The following is a 27432-nucleotide window of genomic DNA, read 5'->3' on the forward strand; positions in this document are numbered from 1 at the left end:
GCTTCAGGTAGCGAGGCTGTTCATTTTTGACAAGAGGGTATAGGTATATACTCTTTACTATAGCTCAGTAACTGAGGAGTTGCGGCTCCATAGTTATGAGCAAAAAATGCTTAGAAATGTCTCCCCCACAATCTCCTGAAGTATTGCTGATTCCTCCGCAAGCACCCTGTGTAACACATTTAGGAAGATAGATCGTCATGAGAAATAATCACTCGAATGCACAGAAATACAAAACGGGATATTTGCAGGTCAAGTCGGCTACTTGCCACAAGATCAACAATTTCAAAATATTGTGATTGAAATTTTAATTTGTCATTATTATTCTGGGACTGTAGATTCCACGAAAGATAAAAAATAATCCCAAATATAATGAATCAATAAAAATAATTGAAATTGCATTATAAAAAATACGATCATAATTGATAAATAAGAATCGAATCCGTACAATCAATATATTTCAAAAACCTATGCAATTTTACATAGTTAATCATGAGGTGAAGTTTTTGGATTTCAGGTCTTCGAACAAGCAAAGAGCCTTACATCCACCAGTAAATACATCGTAACTAGTACTTGAAACTATAAATATCTTTGTCAATCAAATACTTTTTCATTACCTTTCAACGATAATTTGGATCTCAACTCCGGCCGATTGAGGAAAATTATCTAAGTTCCGCATGGTCAGTTACTAAGTAAATACATAAGATAGATTTTCAGCTAGTAAATGATCTATTAAGTCCTAACGGACAATAAATAATTATTTTGAAATGCTCGTTATATATAAATTTTTATTCATCGCAAGATTGTTGACCTGCTTGCTTCTACTTCACGCTTAGCGCTACTGACGAAGCAATCATTGCTTTTCTGGAAATCAGCCGCCATTAAGGAGACGACCAAAAGTAAACTGTTGTATTGTGTCAATTTGTGCTTAGAGGAACTTCTACAAATCTCGACGATTATTTCTAATTTCATTTCTTGCACTCAAGTCTTTACTCTCATGGCGAATGAATGGTGTACCGCGCAATGACGTCATAAGGGGTTTCAGGTCACGTGACCCCAAGCGATATTCCAGAACTTTTAATTAGCTTTTAATGAAGTTTATGGAGCACTAGGAGAGTTTTGTCTTATAAATATATTTGGACTTGAGAGAATATTGTCTATTCAACGACACTTAGCTTCATGATGAACAAATTTCATGCTCGTTCCCGAGTGTTTCATAGTCTTAGACACATCGGAACAACACCAAAGATGTAACTTATAAAGCCGGGCTCGAATCCCAGGAGATTGTAATGGTACTTTTTGAAATCATTTCCCACGGGAGTAATTCATTACGTTCAGTTGTTCTTCAACACCGTGTAAAATAAATCGTGATTCATTTACGGAGAATTAACGAAATATCTACTTATATCACTCGTCAAATTTGTTTGAATATGTGTATACCGCACTTTCCATTTTTTTAATGTTTCTTGAGTTTGCATTAGAACTTGTGCAGCCCTGTTAAAGCTCCAATAAACGAGCAGAAATTTGGTCGAAAGGTAACAAGTAAATATTCGTATTTGATAAGCACTTAATAAATTAATAATCCTCTTTTGCTTCCGCCTCTTCAAATTCACCAGTAGTTTTCTTTGGCTCATTGATCACGGTCATTTTTCGTATGCACATTTGACCCCCAAAAGTCTAATTTTTTCTACTTCGTCCTTCTATTATCCACTAACCTTGTCAATGGACGTTCCCATAACAATTAATAGTGGCCACGAAAGCCAGAATCAATGTTATTTTACGAATTAATTTTCTTCTATTTTAATACCATTTTTAATTTTTTTTAATAAGCGAGCCTTTAATGGCTGTCGAACCATAATCTTTTGACTTTCAATGGCAAAGGTCTTCGCGTCACGTTCCAGAGAATGATACGAGCAAATAAAATCGAAAGTCCCCATCGCGGATCATTTTTGTGGACTTCCTGGTCGCGAAAAGAGCTAATCTATAGACTGTGCCACATAAAAAGTGCGATAGTTTCCCCAAGTTGAAACTGCACGGGCCCCAAGAAAAGGCGATACGCGCCGGGAAAATGGCTTCACATAGACTACTCATAATAATCGGTAAGTGTTTGGATGCATAAAATATTTAAAAGTGCAGAAGTAATTATACCTATCCACACAATATCAGTTTTTCTTCCGTTTTCTATCGCGCATTACTTGGTCGATTACATAATTTTCATTCATTTTTAGTAAAGATTCCTACATAAACATTTAATATTAAATTAATCGCATGCTATAAAAATAATCTACTAGTCGTCATTTTATACTATAAATTTGGCTGTACAATCTTTAAAAAAAAACTAGTTTAACAGGGTAAGATCATGTAACCTTACACGATAAAATAATATCGAAGTACACCCAATCCAATAGAGACGAGTAAGTGCATAGAAAATCACTGCACTCGGATTAATCAATCATCTTCGTTGTGCGTATTTTGGGACCTGATTTTGTCATTTTATTGATGAATGGTGGATGCATTAAAGCACGTATGGCACCTCCCAATTTATTGGCCAATCTATTGGATATTGGATTGTGGTGCGACTGACGAACACCAATTTCTAATCCAATATCCTTTTCACAATATTGGATACAATGTCTTGCCCAATTTGGAATTTAGAACAGGCTCTATTTTTTCTTGAGGTCAATCACCAATCAGAAGTCAGTTTTGTTGACTCCTAGTGGCCAAAACAAGAAGCCCTTTGCAGAACATCAGTTTTGGCTGATCAGTCTGACATTTTTTTTTTCGAAAATTCGCTGGAAGTTTCTGAAATTTGGACGAAAGAAGTTGTTTCGCCATTGATTGAAGCGTGCAAATCACACATCTAGTGGTCATCGCCGAGTTTTAAAAAATTAGCATCGATTTTCCAATAATGTCCATGAATCGTTCCGAATGGAGTGATGGCTAACATGTGGATGTAAATCTAACTTCAAGATGGCCGCAGGCAAAATATCATTGAAGGCGAATATTTAGCTTAACAGTAGGCATAAGCATAGCATAACCTTTAAGCATAAGAAAAATCTACGATGAAAATTTCAAACCACATATTTCCAGTTTACATTAATTTAAGATAACATTGTGTTTAAAACCGCAAATCGGCGTAGACGTTGTCTTAATTACGTTTAGGAAAACATTATTGCGGAAATTTTCCGAGTAAACAATGATTTTAACTTCAATACACCTTTGCTTACAATTTTGATGAACATATCGGGCAATTCTCTCTTTTGCGAATCATAAAACGGTAATGAAATTTTATTATTAAAAATGGCAGTTGCAAGAATCCACATTTATTTCATGCGAACGAAGCTTTTCGTTTCACAGTGCCATCATCTAGTGTAAGACACTATAGCATAGAAGAATATCACATTTACTCTCCTTTGATTGAGAGGTTGGAGAGGATTTGATAAGCTTGAGGACATTAAATAAATGTAGAAAAGTGCAACTAGGTATCTTTTATTTGAATACGCCGAACTTTCACAGAACCTGCCTTATACCTCGCCTGAATCGGTTAAAACCTTATTATGTTTTTAGTGGCATATTACCATAGTACTGAAGTCATAAACGAGGCGATGACTGCTAAGTGGCTACTCCATAAGAGGTAGTCCTTGATTGTCTTATAAGATTGTTGTCCAACATCATCAAGTTAACTTGATTATTGGCTCTTCCGGGCACGCCCTTAGCAATTATTTGTTTTTAAAACCTTGCCCAGGAAAAGTTGGTTGGCTGACTGAAGTGGGAAATGATTTCTTTTAAAGATAATAAAATATTTTTTCTATGACTGGTATTGAATGCATTGTTTTAATTATAATTGATTATATCTGAGCAGAAAAAATAGGTAGTTTTTTTATCTTAAAGTTTACTGTAGAGCATTATAAATATACATTCATTCATTCTTCCTCCGAAAATTACAAAATCAAGTGCATTAAAACTTTGTTCTTAGGTGGCTCCGTCATAGAACATTTATAAATGTATCATTTATATTGGATATTGGAGTCGAGATAAAGTATAATTATAATTTTGTGTTCACAGGTACACTCCTAGCAGTCTCTATTCTTGCCTTTTCTGATCCAATACATTCTTCGTACGAAAGCAGATTTTTGGAATGCAAAAGTAAGGCTACTGTAAGTATTGACTCAGCAGTCGGTCACCTGCTTGCACCTATTGGGGTGAAATAACAATGCTATGGCCAGTCACCATGGTGCGGTTGGTGAATGCATTAAAACAGAAAAAAAACATTTTTCAAATCGAAAGATATGTTCCAATAGCGAAAAGCGTCGGATTATTCGAAAAATGGCGACATTCACGGATATTTCGAAAATTTGAAAGTTGTTCGCCGGAATTTTTTTCAAACAATCATTGCTACCTGTACAAGTTAAAAAAAACTATTCCGACTACGGTGGTGTCTTGATGACGACAAATACCTCCAACATATATGGAAGAGGAAATATTTCTAAATTTTATATACAACCCTAAAACAAGCGTGTAAGAAAGTATCGAATTTGAAACTTGAAGGAAAAAATTCTCGAGTTTTCCACCGGGTGGGGTTTTGGGCAAATCCTGAAGGCGGTGGCAGACTCAGCCATTGAAACGTCGGGAGCAATTACCAAAACCACACCCTGTGGGAAACCCGGGAAATTTTCCTCCAAATTATACGTCGGGAAAAACTAAAATTCTTCAATTTGAAAATGTTATATAGGTTTTTAATTCAATAATCCACGGCAGTTCTTCAAACTATAGCGAATTCGAACACACAATTTTGATGTTTTTTCGCACCATCCTAGAGGGAATTAACAATTAAAATTTCCAAGTGTGGTAACAGCTACCTTTTTAAGTTTAATCGAAATGATTAAACTACCATAGTTGGGAATGGAAACAAAAAAATTAACTGATAAATCAAAAGCTAATCCCGGGAAAAAGCAACTAAGGTTTAAAGTTACCTTTCTAAAATAAAGTGACTGATTAAACTCAAATCAAAAAATGTAGATTTTACGTTAAAAGTTAATACTAAAAATTAAATTTCAGCAGTAGTGGGGGTCGGAAAAAATTACCATTTCACCTAGCGTAAATTGGATACCCAAGGATGACCCATAGCCTCCTTAACCCCCCATAAATCCGCCACTGCTATTGATTACATTAAACAATAATCATATGGTAAACTTAAATTTTTTTGTTTTCTAAATTAACTCAAGTTTAGCTGGGCTTAATAGTATATAGATAGCGAGAAGTGTCGTATTATTAAAAAATGGGGAATTTCACAATATGTATTTCGAAAATGTTTAAAGTTATCTTCCGAAATTTTTTCATAAAATCGTTGCTACTTGTACTAGATAAAAAAATAAAATAACAATTCCGACTACGATGGTGTCTTTCGATGGCGCCAATCACCTCCAAAATAAATGGAAGAGGAAATATTTTTTTAATTTTCTATACCACCCTATAAGAAGCGCGAGAGAAATTACCCAATTTGAAACTTGAAGGAAATTTTCCCGGGTTAGCCACCGGGTGCGGTTTTGAGTAATTGTTCCCAACGTTTCAACGTCTGAGTCTGCCGTCGTCTTCAGGGGGATATTCTTTGCGGTATTCAACCCCTGAAGACGTTGGCAGACTCAGCCGTTGAAACTTTGGAAGCAATTACCAAAACCACACCCGGTGGCTAACCCGGGAAATTTTCCTTCAAACAATAAGTCAGGAAAATATAAAATTCTACAATTTAAAACTGTTTTATAGGCTTTTAATTCAATCGTCCATAGCAGCTTTTCCAAAGTACAGCGAATCCGAAACGCAATTTTGATATTTTTCCACGTCATCCCAGAGGCTATTAACAGTTCAACTTTCCAAGTGTAGTGACAGCTACCTTTTTAAGTTCAATCAAAATGAGTAAACTACCATAGTTGGGAATGGAAACAAAAAAATTACTGAGAAATCAAAAGCTAATCCCGGGAAAAACCAACTAAGGTTTAAAGTTACCTTTCAAAAATAAAGTGACTGATTAAACTCAAATCGAAAAATGTGACTTTTACGTTAAAAGTTAATACTCTTGTTCATTTTAATTAATTATCATAAAGTAAACTTTAATTTTAATGTTTTTCAAAGCCACTCAAGTTTAAAGTTACTTCTTTAAAAAATAGTGAATGATTAAAGTTAAATCGAAAAATGTATCTTACACGTTGAGAATTATTTTATTGATTACTAGAAATAATAACCATAGAACTTCAAAACTTTTTTTTGTTCTTGCAATCACGATAAATTAAATACAAACAACAAAAAAAGAGTAGATTAAGTGTCGTTTTTCTTCGTGTTCCTAAACATTTACTGTCATTCAAGTTAACTTCGCTGACAACGCGACGAGACATCTCCGAGTGCGCGAACTCGTGCGTTCAACAAAACATCACTCTTGAATACATTGATTGCCGTTTCCTCATTACCAAGTTTCCGGTGACCTATTTCTCATGCACAACGCTTTGATATGGATTACACGATGTCGCCTGGGAGGTAGTCTTGCCAACGCGGACACCTTATTTGAGTAATCTCGTGTATTCTCGTCTGAGGGTGCTCTCCGAAACTTCGGCGGCCAATCCACTGAACGACATTGAGAGCAGTCAGAGCACAGTGAGTCCCGTCTCACTCATTGAGAATGGTGGGTACCCCACAGAAACGTCCGTCAAACATTTTTTGAGTGTCTTTTTTTCTGAGTTCCTATCTGTACGGAGTGTAAGGAGAGGAGGAGGAACGATGAAGTGCTGGACATGGTGGGTGAGGAGAGGCAGCTTTTAGATGAGATACGGAGGAGACAGAAGGTATGGATGGAGCGAGTACTTAGCGAGGATAGGATGCTGAAAACAGTGTTAGAGGGTAGAATGTAAGGTAAAAGAGGGAGAGGAAGGAAAACAACAGGATTTTTAGATAGAATGAAGGGTAGTAGTTCTTATTGTGAATTGAGGAGGGAAGTGCAAAATGGAAGGGGAGGCTCCCGGAATTCTACTTATAGCACTCCATGGAAACCTACCTTAATCGGTAGAAAACTTAAATAATAATGATGCGTAGTCGTCTTGTTATTTATTTATTTTAACTAAGTGTCACCGAAAGAAGCGTTTTCTTCAAGACCATACTCTTTCATACATTCACACGACGGCTTAAGCGCAAACATGCAAATAAAATCATAGAGTAGGAAAGAAAGGAACAGGAGCATATAATAGAAAAAGGACGAGGATAACGGTGCTGTGGTAAACGGTAAATGGCAGGAATAAGGGGGTATATGCGGCCTAACTGGGACTCGCGAACCCAGAACCTCCCGGTCGCCAGCTGGGTGCTCTACCAGTTGCGCTTACAGGACGCTTAGATTTACCATTATTTCGGCGGGGGTGCCATTTCCAAAAGCTTATGATGATGTTCAAGTCTCGAATCCACGACATTAGTCTGAAGCTTTGTTTGATCAGACATTGGGATTTTTTTTGTTGCAATTTTGTCGAATTTTGCGAAATAACTTCAATAGTTTTGACTGTGGTGCTGGGTGTAAGTTTAAAGAAGAGGTGTCGAATCTTGATCTTGACTCAAGGTCATCTAATACACTAATCGGGGTAAAAAAGAAGCTGACCTATACATAAGAAAATGCGCTCTATGTCAATCACTGCGGTGAGCGGTGATATATTTTTTCGATTCTGATTCTAACTCCAATTCTTTCGAATTGACAATAACCCCGACTCTTGTTCATGCTAACTGGAGGGATATTGATTTCGCAGTAGCATCGATGCCAATAAAATGTAGTCATTTAATGCAATAAAATAACAACGACAATTAAGTGACCTAAAAATTATATTTATAAAAATAGAGAATTAGTCTTGTAGTAATATATATCCTCCGCTTTAACATAATAATAAACACTTTGACTGCTTCAGACAAAAAATTGTTGACTTAATAACGCACAATGGCTCAGGTGTGTGGCGGCCATTATGCCCCAAGCTTATGTAATGGTGCGGCCCGCCACCTCGAAAGTCGCGGGTCGCACGTTTTGAATTGCGTGTGGGTTCTTGCCCTTGGTGTCGGGAAGCGAATAATCACACACAAGTATTTTCAGTTTTTAACCCAAAGTTTATTTCCATTATAAATCCCAGTTACCCAATCAATTCAATGAATATGCATAAAGTAATGATGAATTTGTGCGTCTAGAATAGCCAAAATTTAAGATATTACCGAAAGTCTCGGGAAGGAGAGGAGCTGCTGGTGATGGCACCTGTGGATAGCGAGGCGCTTAGGTCTCACGGGCCTTAAGGCCCGCGCTTCAGCTCCAACTGACGGCTACATTGCTGACTGACCACTGACAAGTGACCAGTGACTGAGTATGAGTTACTGAGTGCATGAGAGCCAATGGCATCTCCACCGTGCCATTATATAGGGAAGTGGAACCAGGATGTTTTCATCAAAGAGGAAGGAGAAAGGTAGGGGAAGAGGAAGGTTAGGCGTTCTTGAAAGTGAAAAGGTGAAAATCCCGAGGCATAGTTTGTCAATGACGTCATACAACAACATATTTATGCAGATTTCGGAAATGGAAATCTTCCATTTCCGGATCACTACAATTATTCTCTTTTTTTAATATTTATCTTCCTGGAATCGATGGAATCGTATTCGATTTTAGGCGATCGATTCATCCCTACTCTAGGCTTATTCGTTACATTTTTGCACAATTACCCTACCATGTTGCACTCTTAGGTAACATTTTATTTTCTCCTTTGTCTGTCAGACGATTTTCGTGCCCATAATCAAACAGGTCAGCATTATCAAAAAATCAACTGTTTTAATTAACTAAATTTCGTTTCTCCGATATTTTTCAGTGCTAACATCAAGTTTCACTGTCAGTCCAAAACTTGTTTTTGGAATGCTGTGATTTTACTTCTTATCACACCCATGCCAGAAGAAGAGAAGGATTTGAAGAAGATTATGATAAATATAGATAGGACAAGAGACTGATACGAGCAAATAATAAATACGAAGAAAATTGAGATACCGATATCCAGTGGAGGGGATGAGGTCAAGAGCGACGTCAAACTAGGGAAATAAAAACGCATAGAGATAATAGAATCATGCTATCTAGAACGCTTAATAGCTCACGATGGAAGAAGAAAAAAACAATCGTCAGCAGAGAAACTTACGCGAAAGACATTCTAAAATTAGAAGACAGATCTTCATCATCATCTCTATTCAACAATCCAAAGATTGGTTTAACGCAGCTCTCCACTCAATGGTCCTGTCAGCTAATCCTCTTACACCTACGTATTTCTTCTCGTCCACATCCTTATTTACTTCTTCCAAATATTTTATTCAAGGTCTTCTTTCACCGCTCTTACCATGTACTAGTCCCTCGACGATTGTAACGACGATATATACGTTGAAATGAGGAAAGTATTCACTAGAACTCACATCGATATTCATTTTACTGAATTAATATATTAAATTCATAGGTATAGTTAGAAATAGGCTGCAGCCTAGTGTCAACATGAGATTCAATGTAAGTAAATTAAAATCCTACCTAGCTAAGAGCAAAGTGAAGGAAAAGAAAATAAACCAACAAAACATTTAAAAAAATACTCTAATACGTGTACCATATTCTTACCATAAGAAAGTTGAACTAAATTTCAACGCTACCTAATGAACCACCAATGGCATCAACCAAGACTCCAGGAAGACTTACTTTAAAAAAATTTAATATTTGCGGGGAAGATCTTCAAAAAATCTTCAGATAGGTGATTCCTTTCTTTTATTCCCCTATGCAGGAGGGATTCCTTCATAATGTTCGCTTTCTGCTGTTTGAACTTAATTTGAATTTGTGATCGTCCCTTCCGACATGGCAGGGTTACTTCACCTTTTGACCAATTTCCTTCCAAGACCTCTCTTTTATAAACGCTTTGTTGACCCAACATATCTATACTATGAAAGCCACTTCTGACCACTGACTGAATAATGTGAATGTTTCGGGTGAATAACAAGAGGACGGAACAACCTTATAGGCCACATCTTGAGACATGATGGCCTGATGAAGACAATCGTCGAAGGACAAGTGAAAGCCAAGAACGGAAAAGGAAGACCTCGAACAATATATATGGAACAAGTGAAGAAGGATGTGAAAGAGAATAAATACGTAGGTGTGAAAAGATTAGCTGATAGGAGAAGTGAGTGGAGAGCTGCGTAAGACCAATCCCAGGATTGTTGACCAGTGACGATGATGATGAAGAGATACGACATAACTTCATAGAATCCTTTTATTTGCGCAAGTTAACTAATTAATTGCGTAATAGGGTAGTTTCCTTCACCAAAGAAAACGAAAGGCATTGATTGCGATTCGTTATCCACCATTAGTGTATTCATAATATACATATTATTTAGTTTTAGAAATCCCGCTTCAGACGAATGGCAATGGTCAATTTTAACCGCATTTGAAAAAGGCCAGATTGGCGCCCATGCGATTCCACTCCACGTGACGTCACATGGACCTAGTTTCTATACGAGTAGATAAGAGTTTTACATTGTATGAGATTACCAATGCATGCAAGAGGCACATAGCGAAACATCTCATAATAATCACCCATTAAAATTATCTAAGTTCGGAAAGTTTCCTTCGTTTGATAGGGTAAAAATAACCCTCATATGTATAAGCAAGCGCTGCCAGCTAGCAGGGTACTCTGCTACCTGCTGGCAGCATGCGTCGTATCAGCGCTCAAAAGCCTTGCCCTAAGATCACCTCACAGGGCGACAGCTGGAACCAGAAATACATCACACGAACTTTTCCCATTATTCCTACTTAGCCGTCGCGTTTACGCGCGCTTGAAAATTTTCACTTTTCATTCGATAAATGCGATATAGATGCGATGTGCGCAAATAAATACGACATAGATGCGATGACTGGATTTTTATGATATTTTTGCGCAAATTTGCCTTTTCGACGGCAAAATTCGTACATTTTGTGCCGAGCGCAGTTTAAGTGCTCCGCCGACACTCACCGCTTAGAGCATGTGAGCGACTGTCCAGCTGCTAGTTGGCTGGGACTCTACGTGGCCGCAAATTACAAGTGGGAGCGGGCCAGCTACACCTCCGCCACTATACGTCTTATTCCCTAATTTATTATTGTTCTACGACATAGTTATTTAAAATATTCTGTATTTTGTCATATAACCGTGTTTCATTACATTTTATCGTCATCTACCTCAATATGAAAATAAAAAAATAGACGCTGCAAAATGCGATAAACTGTTATTGAAAATGCGATGAAATAAAAATGAAAGTGCAATTTTCACGTATCTCTGGACATGAGTCATAATTTTAAGTAGTGCTATTTACTTCGTTTACTTCCTATTACTTGTGATACGGGTTGAATAATTTTTGTTTGTTTCAGGAAGTGAAAAACAATTTTGAAAGCTGCTATGAAAGAGACTTTGACGATGAGGCAGTCAATGAAACCATCAGAATATTTGGCAATAGCAATTGCAACAGTTGCACGCATTTATGCAGGTAGGATGCATGCTTTATTTTATTGGAATGCTATTTTTAACCCTCCGTCATACCGCGTTACATTTTAGAACGCAATTCGTCGTCTTTGCGGCGTCTCACACACAACATTTTGGAATGGTTATATAAAATACATGCCAGTTGAAATAACTGGTTTAGCTAAAATAAATCATTCATATAATATTTAATTTCATGCATGGGCATCAAAAATATATGCATAATAATAATGGGGATATTCATATTTTAAAAAAATACTTAATGCTCGTTTTTTTACGGCAATGAATGCTTAATTCATGTGATGCATTGATTACAATCATAAATGTGTCGAAAAAAGTTGCGTACCACAAATTTAAAGCTTTAAATAGTTGTAAATGATGTTTGTTTAAATTATTAAACGCTTTTAAAAACTTTGCAATGAATAATGCGAAGGAATAAGCATGAAACGCATTATACCTCAAGTTGTCGCGTGGCTTCTACCAGACGCCAAAAGCAGGAAATATTTGTATTAATTCCAGAAATTCGACTAAACATAAAATGATATTGATGACTAATTCAAACGCATAAAATAATAAGACACAACGAAGGACAGTTTCCTAACTTAGAAAAAAAAAACGATGCGGGTAAAGAAAAATAAATAAATTGGCGTCTGGTAGACGTCACGCGACTAACGAATGGTCAAAATTGTTGCCACAAACCTTCAAATACTTATATGGAATGAATAGATTGATCCTGTGTTTAAAAATAGCATAAGTTTATTCTTAACCATTTTAAATAGTCTTTCCATGAGCATTCATTCCCCTGCTTTCTTATGAGGAACTATGATAAAGTTATTGACCACAGTTGTACTTCATTAATGATGGTGTTGAGTTATTGACGGTCGGTAATAAATTAGATGTATATAGAATATAATTCCTTAGATAATAAATTAGTTGTACTTAGTCCAGAGGATTCTCAAATAAAACAGCAAAGAGTTTTCCGTAAAAGTTGATGATTTTTTATCTAAATGACAAAACCGCAATAACTCATCCCCAGCATTTCTCGGGAGGCTATATTGCATTGAAAAACCATAATATTTAATTTAAATAGATATGATGACATTTTCATTGTAGCATGCATAAATATTGTTCTAAGTTTCAAATTTGCCATAAGATTTAATTTCCTGACTATGGACTGCATGGTACCAAGCTAATCTCACTTGCTATCCGTTAATTTCCCCTGACATAATATAAGATAAGATAATTAGTAGTCTCCCGCTAACAAATATTACATTAGCACATTAACATATACAATTCTTTGAAACCCCCCATGAGGGCTTCATAACTAGTAAAAGAGATTATTTTAAAAGAAAAACATTATGCTTAAAGAAAATAAATAGATTTTTCCCTTCCTAGAAGAGAGACAGTTTTCGACTGCTTTGTTTAATTTAAAATATTCAGCTCTTAAAGAAGATGCATTCGAAATAAAATTTCTAACTCGGGCTCATTTCCCGGCTCATGTGAGTCAATTGTTTCGAATTGATTTACCTACATCCGTTTGTTATATTCATAATTGTGCAAAACTCTCTATCATCATCCCCTAAATAAATAATTATTCCTTCTTGAATCCCATCCACATTAACTACGTCTTAAGTTCAAATAATATATATCTAAGCCCGCTTTCGCGATATTTTTTATAATTTATCTCTTGAAAAACTTTCGACTGTGTAACCGAATTAGACTAAATAATTTCACACGCCTAATTAACAAAGGTTCAGCTGTCTTGAAGAAAATGTTTTGTTTGAGATTCAGTTCAGTAAAAATGCAACTTCTAATTTATGAATGCATTTGTAATAATAATTCCTTATTATTTTTAGAAAGAAGGCTGAGGTGAGCAAATGCTTTGGAAAAATGACGGAGGAAATGGCAACATTATCAAATAAAGCTGCGGTGATGATGCCTTTCGTGAGAAACATCTTTGATGGAACTTATTCAGCAGTTTGCGAAAATGACGCAGAAATAATGCGAGGTAATGTATTTATTTGTTCCTCTTAACTTTATTTTGATTTATAAGTTGACTCTGTGTTTCAATCTATTGTAAGCAAGTACGTCTTCATAATGAATCAACATCCTAAAATCATAATGCTACAAGAGCACACAAACGTTTTCCCTATAATCAAACACTGTGAGTAATCAGCATTATCAACGTTTAGGGCATAAACAAAATGACGAAATAAATGACTGCTATTGTTGGGATGAGGGAAGCGAATGTGGGTGGGGACAAGGGTGATGATGAGGAATAAGGAATGAGGACTGCACTTGGCAAACACACACGCTAGCCAATTACCAATTAGTCCACATGTACGAACACAAGAGCACGGTGAAAGACCAACAAGGTCACAAAAGAGGACATTTTCGGAAGGGAAAGAAATGGCGTATCACTCATGGTTGAAGGAACCTTTGAAGGTTAACCCGGTAACGCCTGAGTTGATAATTTTATCCGATTATTATCCAAATCTTATATTTTAAAATCAATTGAATTCTGAGTAATTTGGTGCAAATATTTTAAGTACAAATATTTATAGACATACTTTAGCACAAATAAATAAGCACAAATACAAATAGTTTAAGCACAAATAGTTTTGGAGATACAGTTTGGCACCGCTACCGATACCGCAATGGGACAACAAATAGAATTTCAATAAATATTTTGAAATTCACATTTTAATGCCAAAAGCGTTGGTAAATATTTAGTATTTTCACAAAATGCATACATTTTCATACAATATTAAGCTAAAATAACAAGGAAAACGTTTTGTGTCATTATAAATATGACTGCCAATTAAAAACTGTCAAAAACCCAATTAAACTATGATAAACAACAAAAAAGGTCCGTTTACTATTGCACTACCAGAATGTAGCATACGGTACCGCTAGGTGCTAGAATTTTTTATCTGGGGATTACAAATTTCAAACATTTCCATCTAATCCAAATTCACTCCTAAATTTTAGAAATGCAAAATAAACGGCTTATGGTCATTGCGATGACCGTATTCTGAGAGTTTCTAAGCAAAAATGGAGGTACACTCTATGTTTTATACAAAATAGTAATGCTTGTTTGAGAAATCTGCAAGCCTGAAGTCCGTATTTGTATACCCAGTCCAAGGAAATGTTTTCCCACGCCAATTAATATGAATTTCATCGACGATCGCGCGGCTATCATTGAAATGTACGACAGGACCGAAAGGGGTAAATATACTAATTGAGTGGGCAGAGGGGTCTCAGCCCCCCTCCTAAATGAAGATCCACAAAGGTTCGTCACTGATTCACACCATTACCCCCGGAGGGCGGCAGTTAATCTAACTTCCCATCCCGTCGGCCTGGGTTCCATTGCCGGCGTTGGCACTGGAATTGCAGAAGTTGAAGTCGTTGACTGATGTCTGCCTTTAAGAAGGAAGTTTTCCATCTTGTTTCTGATTAAGTATTATTAAAATTGATCAGCTTGAATATCCCGTCGTATTAATAAACCGAAGAAAATCAAGAAGTATACCGGGACTAGCCACTGTGATAACTTTAAGGGAGACCCCCGCAATGCACAAATTTTGCGAAATTTCCACAGAGAAAAAGCACTTGACCGGAAATCGGGGGATCCGGGTTTAAATCCCGGGCAAGGGTTATTTTTTTCTCTGTGGATTTGAAGTCTAGTTGGAGTGGAGACTTGGGATTTTAACCTCCTATCCTGTTGGCTATGGTTCGAATGCCGGCGTTGGCACTGAAATTTCAGAGACAATGCAATACCTGCTTGAGTGTTGTGTAGGGGGCACTTCATGAACATCGCTCCCGTCCGTCGGATCGGACGTTATGCCATTGTCCCCTTGGCGCCTTTCGCAAAGGGCAGGCTAATGCCGACACCGAGTTTCTCTGCGCACTTACTTTCCTAACCTTCCCTCATTGCGCAAATGGCCATAGTTTTTGGCACTCCTCCTCCAAATACCACATCAACTGAGTATTTTTTGCCATGAATATCATAAACAGTCACAGGGCAAGCAGGATGTGTATTGCATAATATGCAATACACATCCTGATAATTTATTCATCTTTCTCTCATTCTATGTCTACTGCCTCCAGCTATTATGAACCCTGAAAGCCGAATCTGCATGGAAGATCAAGTCCAGGAATGTCTGCGGAACATGGAGGCATTACATGATATTGACAAGCTATTCTTTTGCGATCATACGAATCCTGACAATGACAAGTTGACTTCGGAATTATTTTGCCAGTAAGTACCAACTAATAGGGTGGTTTCCTATTATTTTTTTGCCTAAATCGAAAGATTATTACTCCTGGAGTACGCATTTCACGGTTTTAGATTTTTAAATGACGATATCTATTTTTCGCGATTAAATGAGAAGTGAAAATTTTCAAGCACACGAAAACGCGATGGCTAAGTATAAGTGATGGGAAAAGCCCGAGTGACGCCATTCTGGTCCCCGCTTCCGCCGTGTGAGATGACCTTGGGGCGAGGCTTTGAGTGCTGATACGATGCAGGCTGCTAGCAGGTAGCGCTTGGCTTAAATAAGGATTATTAATACCTTATCAAACGAAGGAAACTTTCCGACCATTGACAGTTTTAATAGGTGATTATTAAGGAACGTTTCCATGAGCTTTGTGCCTCATGCATACATTGGTAATCTCAGACGATGTAATACACCTATCTACTCTAATAGAAACTAGGTCCCTGTGACGTCACGTGGATAATCATCGTATGGGCGCCAATCTGGCCTTTTTCAAATGCAGTTAAAATTGACTATTAACATTCATCTAAACTGGTAATTCTAAACCCAAATAATTTGTATATTATGAATATACAAATGGTGGGTAACGAATCGCAATTAATGCCTTTCGTTTTCTTTGATGAAGGAAACTACCCTATTGAAATAATTTTTATATTCTAATACAACTCCATCATTAGTTACAAAGATGGTTGCAAGGGTACAAATAATACATCTAGAAATTTACTATTACACACCTTACGTTGAGTACACGTTGAGCTATGATGTATATAACCACTTAACTTTCCCCATTTTCCATTTCCAAGGACTAGAAGTTTGATACAGATTTGATATAGAAGAAGAGAATGCTACGACTATCGACAGAGTTACAAACATTTCTAATGATCTTTGGTTATCAAATTTCAAAAACTAGTGCATCTAGTATTTTATTGAAAATCGTCGATGCTATGATTACACATTTTACTACACGTAATTACCCGAAAGGACACGAAGATACAGCGTCGCCACTTTCCCTGCCTATTATTGCCTCTAAGTGAATGAGTTTATCTAGAAATATATATGTTAATTTAGATAGCGTCATGATTTTATTCAATTTATGTATTAAAAATGCAGTACCTTATCTTGAGTCAAATGTATCGATTTTTTATGCATAAATGCATCTTTTACAAAATGAAAAAGTATGGTTACTGGTTACTTCCGATTCGAACCTTCCCAGAACTTCGCCGACACTTCTTCTATAATTAAAATCACCGGGTTAAGAGCAGTGCAGCCATAATATGGCAATTAGTTTGAGAATGTGCCTTAAAAACTGAAGAATAGGGTAGTTTCCTTCATCAAAGAAAACGAAAGGCATTGATTGCGATTCGTTACCCACCATTACTGTATCCATAATATACAAATTATTTCGTTTTAGAAAAACCTGTTTACACGAATGGCAATGGTCCATTTTTATCCTCATTTGAAAAGGGCCAGATTGGCGCTCATGCGATGCCACTCCACGTGACGTCACAAGGACCTATTTTTTACGAGAAGATAGGAGTTATACATCGTCTGAGGTTACCAATGCATGCATGAGTCACAGAGCTCAGGGAAACATGTCTTAATAATCACTTATTAAAACTGGCTAAGGTCGGAAAGTTTTCTTCATTTGATAAGGTAGTAATAATCCTTATTTAAGCCAAGCGCTACCAGCCAGCAGGGTACTCAGCTACCCGCTAGCAGCCTGCGTCATATCAGCGCTCAACTCGCCTCAAGGTCACCTCACAGGGCGGCAGCGGGAATCAGAAATACAGCACACGGAGAGATTTCCCGGCATTCATACTCACGCGTCGCGTTTTCGCGCGCTTGAAATTTTTCACTTTTCATTTGATCGCGAAAAATACATATCGTCATTTAAAAATCTAAAAGCGTGAAATACGTACTCCAGGAGTAATAATCTTTCGATTTAGGCAATAAAAAAATTATAGGAAACCACCCTATTGCTCATAATTGCATAACATAATTCGCAACACAATTAGAATGGTCAATTGCTGATAAATATTTACCTTAAGCTCCTCCCTTCCTCTATCCTTCGGTTTAATTTTAATCAATAAGTATGCATTAAATAAAATGCGTCATTTAAAAAAATTTCGTTTGCAGTATAAGCCTCCCTTCAGCCGTGATGTAGTCCTTGTTTTAATAAATTTATTATTACATTAAAAGAAATGAGAAACATTAAAATCGTTTTTTTTTTTCTATTCCAGGACTACTCTCAGCACTTTGGAATGCATTAAAGCAAGAAGTGGGAACTGCCCAGATTTTCACAGAACTACAATCAGCCTTGAGAACAAATTGAGAAATTCTTATTCCTGTTCAAAATATTATTGAGTGGCTACAATAGATTATAGTAGTATAGCTGATATGTTAACTAATCTTTCTATATGTATTTTAAACAATTGAACACGTAAGTGGGTTCTCTCAGAAGACAAGGATTGATCACTACGGGAATTGATTAAAATATATCAAGTAATCGCGTTGAATACATGTTTCCTCTACCACTTATTGTACAGTATAAGAATTTCATTGGAGAACAATTGTTATTTCGCCTATAGCTTTGGCTAGAGATGTGTACCAACTTAAGAACATGATGACGGTGGTGCGCCAAACATTAGGTTTCAAGCGGAGAAAAAGGATTACAAGGAAAGGGTGGAATGAGATAGCTGTCACAGCAGAGATAGAGAAAGATTTTTTAAAAAGGCTAGATTGGCGCCCATGCGATGCCACTCTACATGACGTCACAGGGATCTACATGGTCTAGATGAGTAGTCAGGAGTTTTAAATCGTCCAAGATCACCATTGCATGCACGAGGCACTGAACTCAGGCAAACATCTCTTAATAATCACTTCTAAAATTGCCCACGGTCGGAAAGTGTCCTTCGTGTGATAGGGTATTAATATTCCTTAATTATGGCAATCGCTACCTGCTAGCAGCCCGCATCGCATCGGTGCTCTTAGCCTCGCACCCAGGTTGCCTCATACGGCGGCAGCTGGAATAGGGTGGTTTCCTATTATTTTTTTGCCTAAATCGAAAGACTATAACTCCTAGAGTACGAATTTCACACTTTTAGATTTTTAATTGACGATATCTATTTTTCGCGATTAAACGAAAAGTGAAAATTTTCAAGCGCGCGAAAACGCGACGGCTAAGTAGGAATGATGGGAAAAGACCGTGTGAAGTCGTTCTGGTTCCCGCTTCCGCCCTGTGAGGTGACCTTGGGGCAAGGCATTGAGCGCTGACACGAGGCAGGCTGCTAGCAGGTAGCAGAGTACCCTGCTAGAAGGTAGTGCTTGGCTTAAATAAGTATTATTAATACCCTATTAAACTAAGAAAAATTTCCGAACTGAGGTATTTTTAATGTGTGATTATTAAGAGATGCTTCCCTGAGCTCTGTGCCTCATGCATGCATTATTAATCTCAGACGATGTAAAACTCCTATCTACTTGCATTGAAACTAGGTCCCTGTGACGTCACGTGGAGCGGAATCGTTTTGGCGCCAATCTGGCCTTTTTCAAATGAGGTTAAAATTGACTGTTGTCATTCGTCTAAACTGGGATTTATAAAACCAAATAATTTGTATATTATGAATAGACTAATGGTGGGTAAGGAATCCCAATCATTGCATTTCCTTTTCTTTGATGAAGGAAACTACCCTATTGCATATTGTGACGGTATGTGGCTTACATGAGTACCGCCGTCTCGGTTGCTTCCACATCCAGACCTTCCGGCTGGGATGCACCGCACACTTACTTCCCCGCTCTCCTCCTCCCGATACTTCGAAAATGCCGATTCTCTGTTCCCTAGATCTGCCATAGCGGCATGTGAAAATTACTCCTAAGAACAAAATACCCCTAAAAAAAAACAATGATAACCTTTACGAAAGCGTTCGTTGCCGTGCGTTGGGCGCCATTTATCTGTGACGGTACGCGTTGAGTGCGACTTATATGGGAAATGAAAATACACAACCCAGGTAACTTTTCATCGGAAAATTATTTATTGGTACGACGCGTTTCAACGCTGAGGCGTCATTCTCAAGTACACTGTTTATTATATCGACAATCCAATAAATACCCAAATTCTGGCAAGGGGGGGGGAGGGAGAAGGGAACCACTGCACTTAACCTTCACAATTTAGTTTAGTCAAACATTTTGCCGGTCGCGGGTCGCGGGTTCCAGTCCCGCCTGGGTAGGCCCTGTCCAGGGCATGGTTGTTCGTGTACGTTTAATTGTTAAATCTGTTGAATGCCCCGATGTAAAATGGCCAATATGAGCTGTATTCGGTGGTTTGAAAATAAAATTAAAAAAATAAAAATTAAAAAAAAAACCCTCTCCAAGCTGACCCTTTAGGCCTGCTTACACGATACATTAACACGTACGAGTTAATGTGCGTTTGCGTGAATGATTTTTGTGGACCGGAACGGAACATGCACGAATGCATGAACCAAATTAGAACAGGTTCTATTTTCTGTGCATGCATTCGCACAAGTTGGGTGGTTACACGGTGCATTTTGGCGTTCATTCTCGCGTTCATACATTTAGACATTAACCCGTACGTGTTAATGTACCGTGTAAACAGGCCTTTTTACCCGGCCGAGGAACCTTACCTGCCTCTCGTAGCGTCACGCATCCCAACCATTCCCTCACCAACCCTCCCACTCCACCCCAAATTTCCCCCCTGTATAACCCTTCTCCACCCCCCCCTTGCCAGAATTAGGGTATTTATTGGATTGTCGGTATAATAAACAGTGTACTTGAGAATGACGCCTCAGCGTCGAAACGCGTCGTACCAATAAATAATTTTCCAGTGAAAAGTTAGCTGGGTTGTGTATTTTCATTTCAACATGGATTTTCACAAAGTAAAAGCCGAATCGATTGAATTCGACATGAAAGATAAGTGGTAGTTCTGTGTTGGGGGGCAACAGAAATTCAGAAGACATTCTAATCAAAATGTTGGGCTTATTATTTCTGACAGAAAAAATTGCTTCAGGTTGCGAGACTGTTCATTTTTGAAAAGAGAGTAGAGGTATATACCAAGCAAGTATTTTTTCTTGGTTTCTGCCTTCAACCATGCAATCCAGGTGAATTTTGATCATCCTTGTTTATGTTAAAAATAAACCTAACGCATTATAACGGTTATCAGTTGAAACATTGGTTTATGGGATTAAAGTTTGCCGAATTACGGTTGTATTTATTGTTTGAAAATTATAAAAATAAGTGTGTTATTCTATTGTATCATCATCATCACTGGTCCTAAGATTGGTTTGACACAGTCTCCACTCAATTCTCCTATAAGCTTATCTTTTCACACCAACGTGTTTCTTCTCTTTCACATCCTTCTTTACCTGTTCCATAAATTTCACTCGAGATCTCCGAACGCAGGTTTTCGCAGCGAGGGGCATCGTTGATAATGGCTTCCGGGTGCAGCTGCGTGTTGCGATTTGTCGTGCAAGCTTTCGCGACCGTTACAGGGCGCATCATCAGGCGATGAATGAAAATACGGAATAGGTTTTCAATTAATATACTCGTCCACTCGTATAGGAGGGCGGCGCTAATACTCCACCACTACTCCGGTGGATGGGGGAGGTGGACGAGTATATTAATTGAAAACCTAATCCGTATTTTCATTCATCGTCTGATGATGCGCCCTGTAGCTTGCACGACAAAGCGCAACACGCAGCTGCACCCGGAAGCCATTATCAACGATTCGAGATCTTCCTTTTCCGTTTTTGTCATCTACTTGTTCCCCGATGAATGTCTTTGTCAGGCCATCATGTCTCAAGATGTAGCCTATTAGGTTGTTCCACCTTCTTATTGAGGTTTTTACGAAGCTTCTATATAAAATATTATACATCTTCTTCTGATAAACAGAGGTATATCAAAATATTAAGTGTGGTTCTCGAGCATATCGAACTATCATCATCATCATCATCACTGGTCAACAATCCTAGGATTGGTTTGACGCAGCTCTCCACTCAATTCTCCTATCAGCTAATATTTTCACACCTACGTATTTCTTCTCTTTCACATCCTTCTTTACTTGTTCCATATCTTTTGTTCGAGGTCTTCCTTTTCCGTTCTTGCCTTCCACTTGTCCCTCGACGATTGTCTTCATCAGGCCTTCATGTCTCAATATGTGGCCTATAAGGTTGTTCCGTCTTCTTGTTAAGGTTTTTACGAAGCTTCTCCTCTCTCCTACTCTTCTTAGGACTTCCTCGTTACTAACTCGGTCGATCCATTTGATCCTCATCATTCTTCTATAGAACCACATTTCGAAGGCCTCAATCCTTGCTTTCTCCGCTGCTGGCATTTTCCATACCTCACTTCCATACAGGAGTACACTTTCATGCTTCAATCTTCTACTTGGCTGCAGGAAAATCTGCGATCATAATTGTCTGAAACAATCTCATATTGTGTGAGATCGCGCAATCGTATTATTGATGCTAGCTTATAGCTCTCATTGAATTAAGCTCAAAAATTGTTTAAGACAGATAAAACCGTACATTTTCGTCCAAATTTCATTGCTTAATGTCCTTACAAATCCATAGTATTAAGAATACTGTGGAAAAGGCTGGGTGCAAAAGAAAAAAACCATTGCTTTGGTGACTGCAAAGTGCATAAAATGTGTGCGTTGCCATAGTTCAGTAACTAAGGAGTTGCGGCTCCATAGTTATGAACAAAAAAGGCTTAGAAATGTCTCCCCCAAAATTTCCTGAAGTATTGCCGATTCCTCCGCCAGCACCATGTGTAACACTCTTGGGAAGAGTGTTACACATGGTGCTGGCCGCCGTAAGGAAATCGACCAAAAGTAAATTGCCGTAATAAGGTCGACGATTATTTTTACTTTGATATCTTGCACCCAAGACTTTACTATCTTGGCGAATGAATGGTGTACCGTGCGATGACGTCAAAAGGCGTTTCAGGTCACGTGACCCCAAGCGATATTCCAGAACTTTTAATTAGCATTTAATCACGTTTGTGGACCACTAGGAGAGTTTTGTCTTATATATATTTGGACTCGAGAGAAAATTGCCTATTCAACGAGACTTAGCAGCATGATGAACAAATTTCATGCTTGTTTCCCTATGGTGAATAGTCTTAAAAATATCAGAACAACACCGAAGATGTAACAGATAAAATCCGGGTTCGAATCCCAGGACACTGTAATGGTACTTTTTGAAATCATTTCCTACGGGAGTAATTCATTACGCTCAGTTGTTCTTCACCACTGTGTTTCATTAATCGTTATTTATTTACGGATAATTGACAAAATATTTACTCATATCACTCGTTAAATATCTTTGAATATAGGTATTCAACATTTATGCATTGATAATCCTCTTTTTCCTTGCGACTCTTCAAATTCACCAGTAGTTTTCTTTGACTCATTGATCACGGTCATTTCTCGTATATACGTTTGACCCCCAAAGTCCAATTTATTTCTACTTCGTCCTTCTATTATCCACTAACCTTGTCAATGGACGTTCCAATACCAATTAATAGTGTCCACTAAAGCCAGAATCAATGTTATTTTACAAATTAATTTTCTTCCATTTTAATACCATTTTTAACTTTATTTTTTTTAACAAGCGAACTTTTTTATGGCTGCCTAACCATACTCTTTTGACTTTAAATGGCAAAGGTCTTCGCGTCACGTTCTAGGGGAATGATAAGAGGAAATAAAATCGAAATTTCCCATTGAACAACATTTCTGTGGACTTCCTCGTCGCGAGAGGAGCTCATCTTTAGACTGTGCCGCTTAAAAATTCCCACAGTTTCCCCAAGTTAAAATTGCACGGATCCCGTGAAAAGGTGATAATCGCCGGGAAAATGGCTTCACATAGGCTACTCATAATATCTGGTAAGTTTTTGGATGCATAAAATATTTAAAAGTGCAGAAGATAGAATTAATTTTCTTAACACGACTTACAGTTTATTCACTTTCTTTGTTCGTCCTCTTAATCTTCTCACTTCCGTGTTCTTTGTCTTTCCTCCAAAATCAAGAGCAACCCATTATTATTTATTTCCATGACAACTTTTATATTTGATATTATTGAGGGTTTTCTATTCCATTCATAACATACGTACCATCATTTGCAAAAGTCTTGCAACAAATCGAGCGGCGCCACTTTCGCTCCATTGTCGATTTCTGGCCACAATTAAATTTGAATGCTCACTATCTGGGTATGAATCTTCATGGTAGCTCGGGAACGACTCACGAACGGGTCATCGTGGCACGGGCGGGAGACGTAGGAAATCATTACGATCCTCGGTTGAGTAAACGAGCGTTGATCATGCGTCGATGTTGTTGCGTCGTCGCGGCGTTTGAGATTATTTTTATTCTCGTAGTTGACTACTTACCCGTTAAAAGAGTGGGTACCTATGAGGAATGGTTTCCAATGGTAAACCACATAAGGCCGGCTGGGGGCACGATTTCGCCATTAGGAACACGGAAATCAACTCGCTCGGGATTCAACGTCATTCAGGAGACTTTATATTAAGTTATTGAAATATTTATTCAATATAGTAGAATTGTTAAATGAAAAAAAGTTAACTGGCAATTTTCCGGAAAAAAACACGGTTCCTTCGACTCCATTATCATTACCTACTTGATTGACATAAAATAGTACTTTACGTAGGTTGAAGCTGATAAAGACAGTTTCATAAGCTTTTTTCTTCATTAATCATCTATTTATGTTAATTCGATAAATTTATTTACACCAATGGAAATGTTTCCTCGGAAAAAAATAGAATTTTGATAGCCAAAAAAAATTGCTAGGCCTCATCGTTGCTGGCAGAATGTGTCTTTATTTTTACTGTTTATATATCTAGGAGAGGCTTAAATTTTAAGATAGCACTAACATATTTAGTGATCACATCGCATTAATCTTCTATTTTGTTATAATAAATTAGTTATTGTTCCGATTTTAATATTTAGGTCATTATTTTATTATTAAGGACAGACAACTTAAAGAGTGACTTAATAGTACGACTTTTCCCTATCCATGTATGCCTCCATTGGTAAGCTTTCCTATAACAACGACGGGCAGAAATTAAATTGAAAGTCAATCTCAATCAATATCGTCGCCAACCAATATAATATACTCCCCTTTTTTAATTCCAGACTATCAATTAGGGAGGTAAAATATTTTGCGCAGAATTTAGCCGCTCCCTCAGCTCTTAACGCTGAATCGGGTGCTCCCGGGCAGTAGTTTTGGTCAGCTAATAGGTCCTGCACTTCGTCTTGCCCTACATCTTTATCGCGACTTTAACAGCCAGGGACGAGGAAGCAATTTACTTGGGGTAAAACTTGCAGGCCGTAAGTGATTCTCACAAACTTCCAAAAAAAAGTGTAAATAGGGCCAATTTGTAGCTCTATCATATACATGTTGATGCCATAATTTGCTTGAAGAAAGTACGCACTAGAAGAATAGTTGATAAATTCCTCAAGATAAGCCTTTCCTATATTTAAAAATAAGCGCCGGGTTGCGTGCAGGATTAAGGATTACAATTACATAGGTTATTCCAAGGATTGTACCTAGTAGATCAGCTGGACTTACATTCTGTCCCTTTCCATCAAAAGTCCTGCATTAAAAAAGCACTGATTATAGAATATTGAGACCTAAAGTTTAAAAGTAAAATTCTTCACTTAATTTATATCTTTTTCTATCGAGGGATTTTTTTCCTGGAAATTTTCGAAGAAAAGTTTCCGTCACTGCTCATTTACGAAACGGAAAAGGGTGAAGTTATTCTGAAAAACTTTACCGGAAAAATTAACTTTGTAGGAAATGGCGACAAGTTGATGACAATTAGTCAGCATACTACATAGACGGACGGCATAATCGCTGCAAAATTTACAAAATATCACTCAAAATTTTCTTTTTAATCAGCTAAAATTGATCTATTTAAAACATTACGTATATGGAACCTTATATTACTACGATAGTTCTCATCCCAAAGGTTAATTAATAATGATGAGCAGTTACGGACCTGTAAAGGAAACCTTATAACACTGGGAATCACATTCGCCAGTGATTCTGATTGGAGTTCCCTTAAGGGAAACGCAATGATTCGTCCTATCGCGCTAACAACGCAGGATTCCCGTCGCACGATCGTTTAAATTAGAAACTGTTGTAAAAAATGCTCAAATTCAACATTTGGTACCCTCTTAACATATATTTAAAAAAATAAAATAAAATACGGCTGTGAGGAGGATAAAAAAAATTTAGGCATGGGAGGGATTCGAACGCTGCTCTTCCCGTTACAAGCCATGTATTCTTCCAGTGCGCTATTCAGACTTCAATTATTGAAGGAGATAATTTTGATAATTTACTGTGATTGTAACCCTGAGCTGCTTTCATGTGCTTCTCAATTGAACGAGTTTTGATCAAAATAATCACTTTCTCAGTATTTTAGTCTTTTATTCGTTTATATGATTATGACTTGAGCACGGAGGCTTTCGCATACTTTATCTACATCTACATCTACATCTACACAATACCCCGCGAGCCGCCTAAAAGGTGTGTGGCAGGGGGTGTTAGGACACCAGCCGTTTACAACTAAAAAAAATGAAGTGTTCTAACGAGGTTGGGACTAGCGTTTATTAAAGTCCTTTATGGTTCGGGGGAAAAACGAATTTACATATCTATCCGTTCGGCAAAGCATCTCTCTTAATTTATCTATCGGTTCTATCGGACCTGGAAATACAGTGTGCCTCTAATATTATGTTCTCTGTGTCGCTCTTAAAGATATCCATTCTCAATTGTTCAAGCAATCTAAGCCTAGCGTGCAGTCTCTATTCTCCAGCGGCTCCCAGCCCAATTCGCTTAACATCTGGGTAACACTGTCAGTACGCCTGTAGCAGTTTTTGACGAAACGCGCAGCCTTCCTTTGTATTTTTTTCAGTTCGTGGATTAAGTCTTTCTGCACCGGATCCCATATGCTCGCTGCATATTCAAGATGCGGTCGGACGAGAGCGAAATAGCATCTTTCTTTTACTTTCTCATCCGAAAATCTTCCCACAATACGCTTGACGAATCCTAATTTCTTAATGGCTATGCCGCAAATATTCTTTATATGTGTTCCCCACGTGAGATTCGAGGTTATCGTAACTCCCAGGTACTTCACTTCGTCTGTTGCCTTTATGTTAATACCATCCACTGCATAAACATGGTTAGAGTTGGACGAATTCCGCAAGAAATGTACCGCCATGCATTTGCTCAGATTAAGTTCAAGTCCTCACCCTTGGCTCCACAAATGAACGTTGTTTAAGTCAGATGATAGATAGAATAGAAGATAGAATTTCATAGTCAGAGTGATCACTAATTTCGCGATAAATGACAGCGTCGTCAGCAAATAAATGTATTTTACTACTAATGCGGGAGCAGAGATCATTAATGTATATAATGAACAACAGGGGGCCGATTACGCTTCCTTGTGGAACACCTGATGTAACTTTTAGAACATCAGAGCTAATTCCGTCAAGAACTACTTTTTGTTTACGATCTCTGAGAAAGACGCGTATCCAGTTTAAAACTGTTTCGTTTAATCCGCATGACTGTAATTTGTATAAAAGTTTAAAAAGTTTTATGTTTCGGCTGGTT

General features: G+C 37.6%; 2 protein-coding genes across 2 annotated transcripts in view; both read left to right on the forward strand.

Moving 5' to 3' along the window:
* Positions 1–1968: 1968 nt before the first annotated feature.
* On the forward strand, positions 1969–18319 carry LOC124174133. Its single transcript, XM_046553254.1, has 6 exons — positions 1969–2096; positions 4063–4154; positions 11417–11532; positions 13382–13533; positions 15633–15783; positions 18040–18319. Exons 1-6 carry the CDS (start codon positions 2066–2068, stop codon positions 18161–18163), a joined length of 666 nt encoding a protein of 221 aa, XP_046409210.1. The 5' UTR covers positions 1969–2065; the 3' UTR covers positions 18164–18319.
* Positions 18320–23543: 5224 nt separating this feature from the next.
* LOC124174132 overlaps positions 23544–27432 on the forward strand; it is a 33858-nt gene continuing 29969 nt past the window's right edge. The window contains exon 1 of the mRNA XM_046553253.1: positions 23544–23690. Coding sequence (XP_046409209.1) covers positions 23660–23690 — 31 coding nt within the window. The 5' untranslated portion in view covers positions 23544–23659. The remainder of the gene's footprint in view (positions 23691–27432) is intronic.

The sequence above is a fragment of the Ischnura elegans genome, chromosome 2, assembly GCF_921293095.1.
Source record: "Ischnura elegans chromosome 2, ioIscEleg1.1, whole genome shotgun sequence".
Lineage (NCBI taxonomy): Eukaryota > Metazoa > Arthropoda > Insecta > Odonata > Coenagrionidae > Ischnura > Ischnura elegans.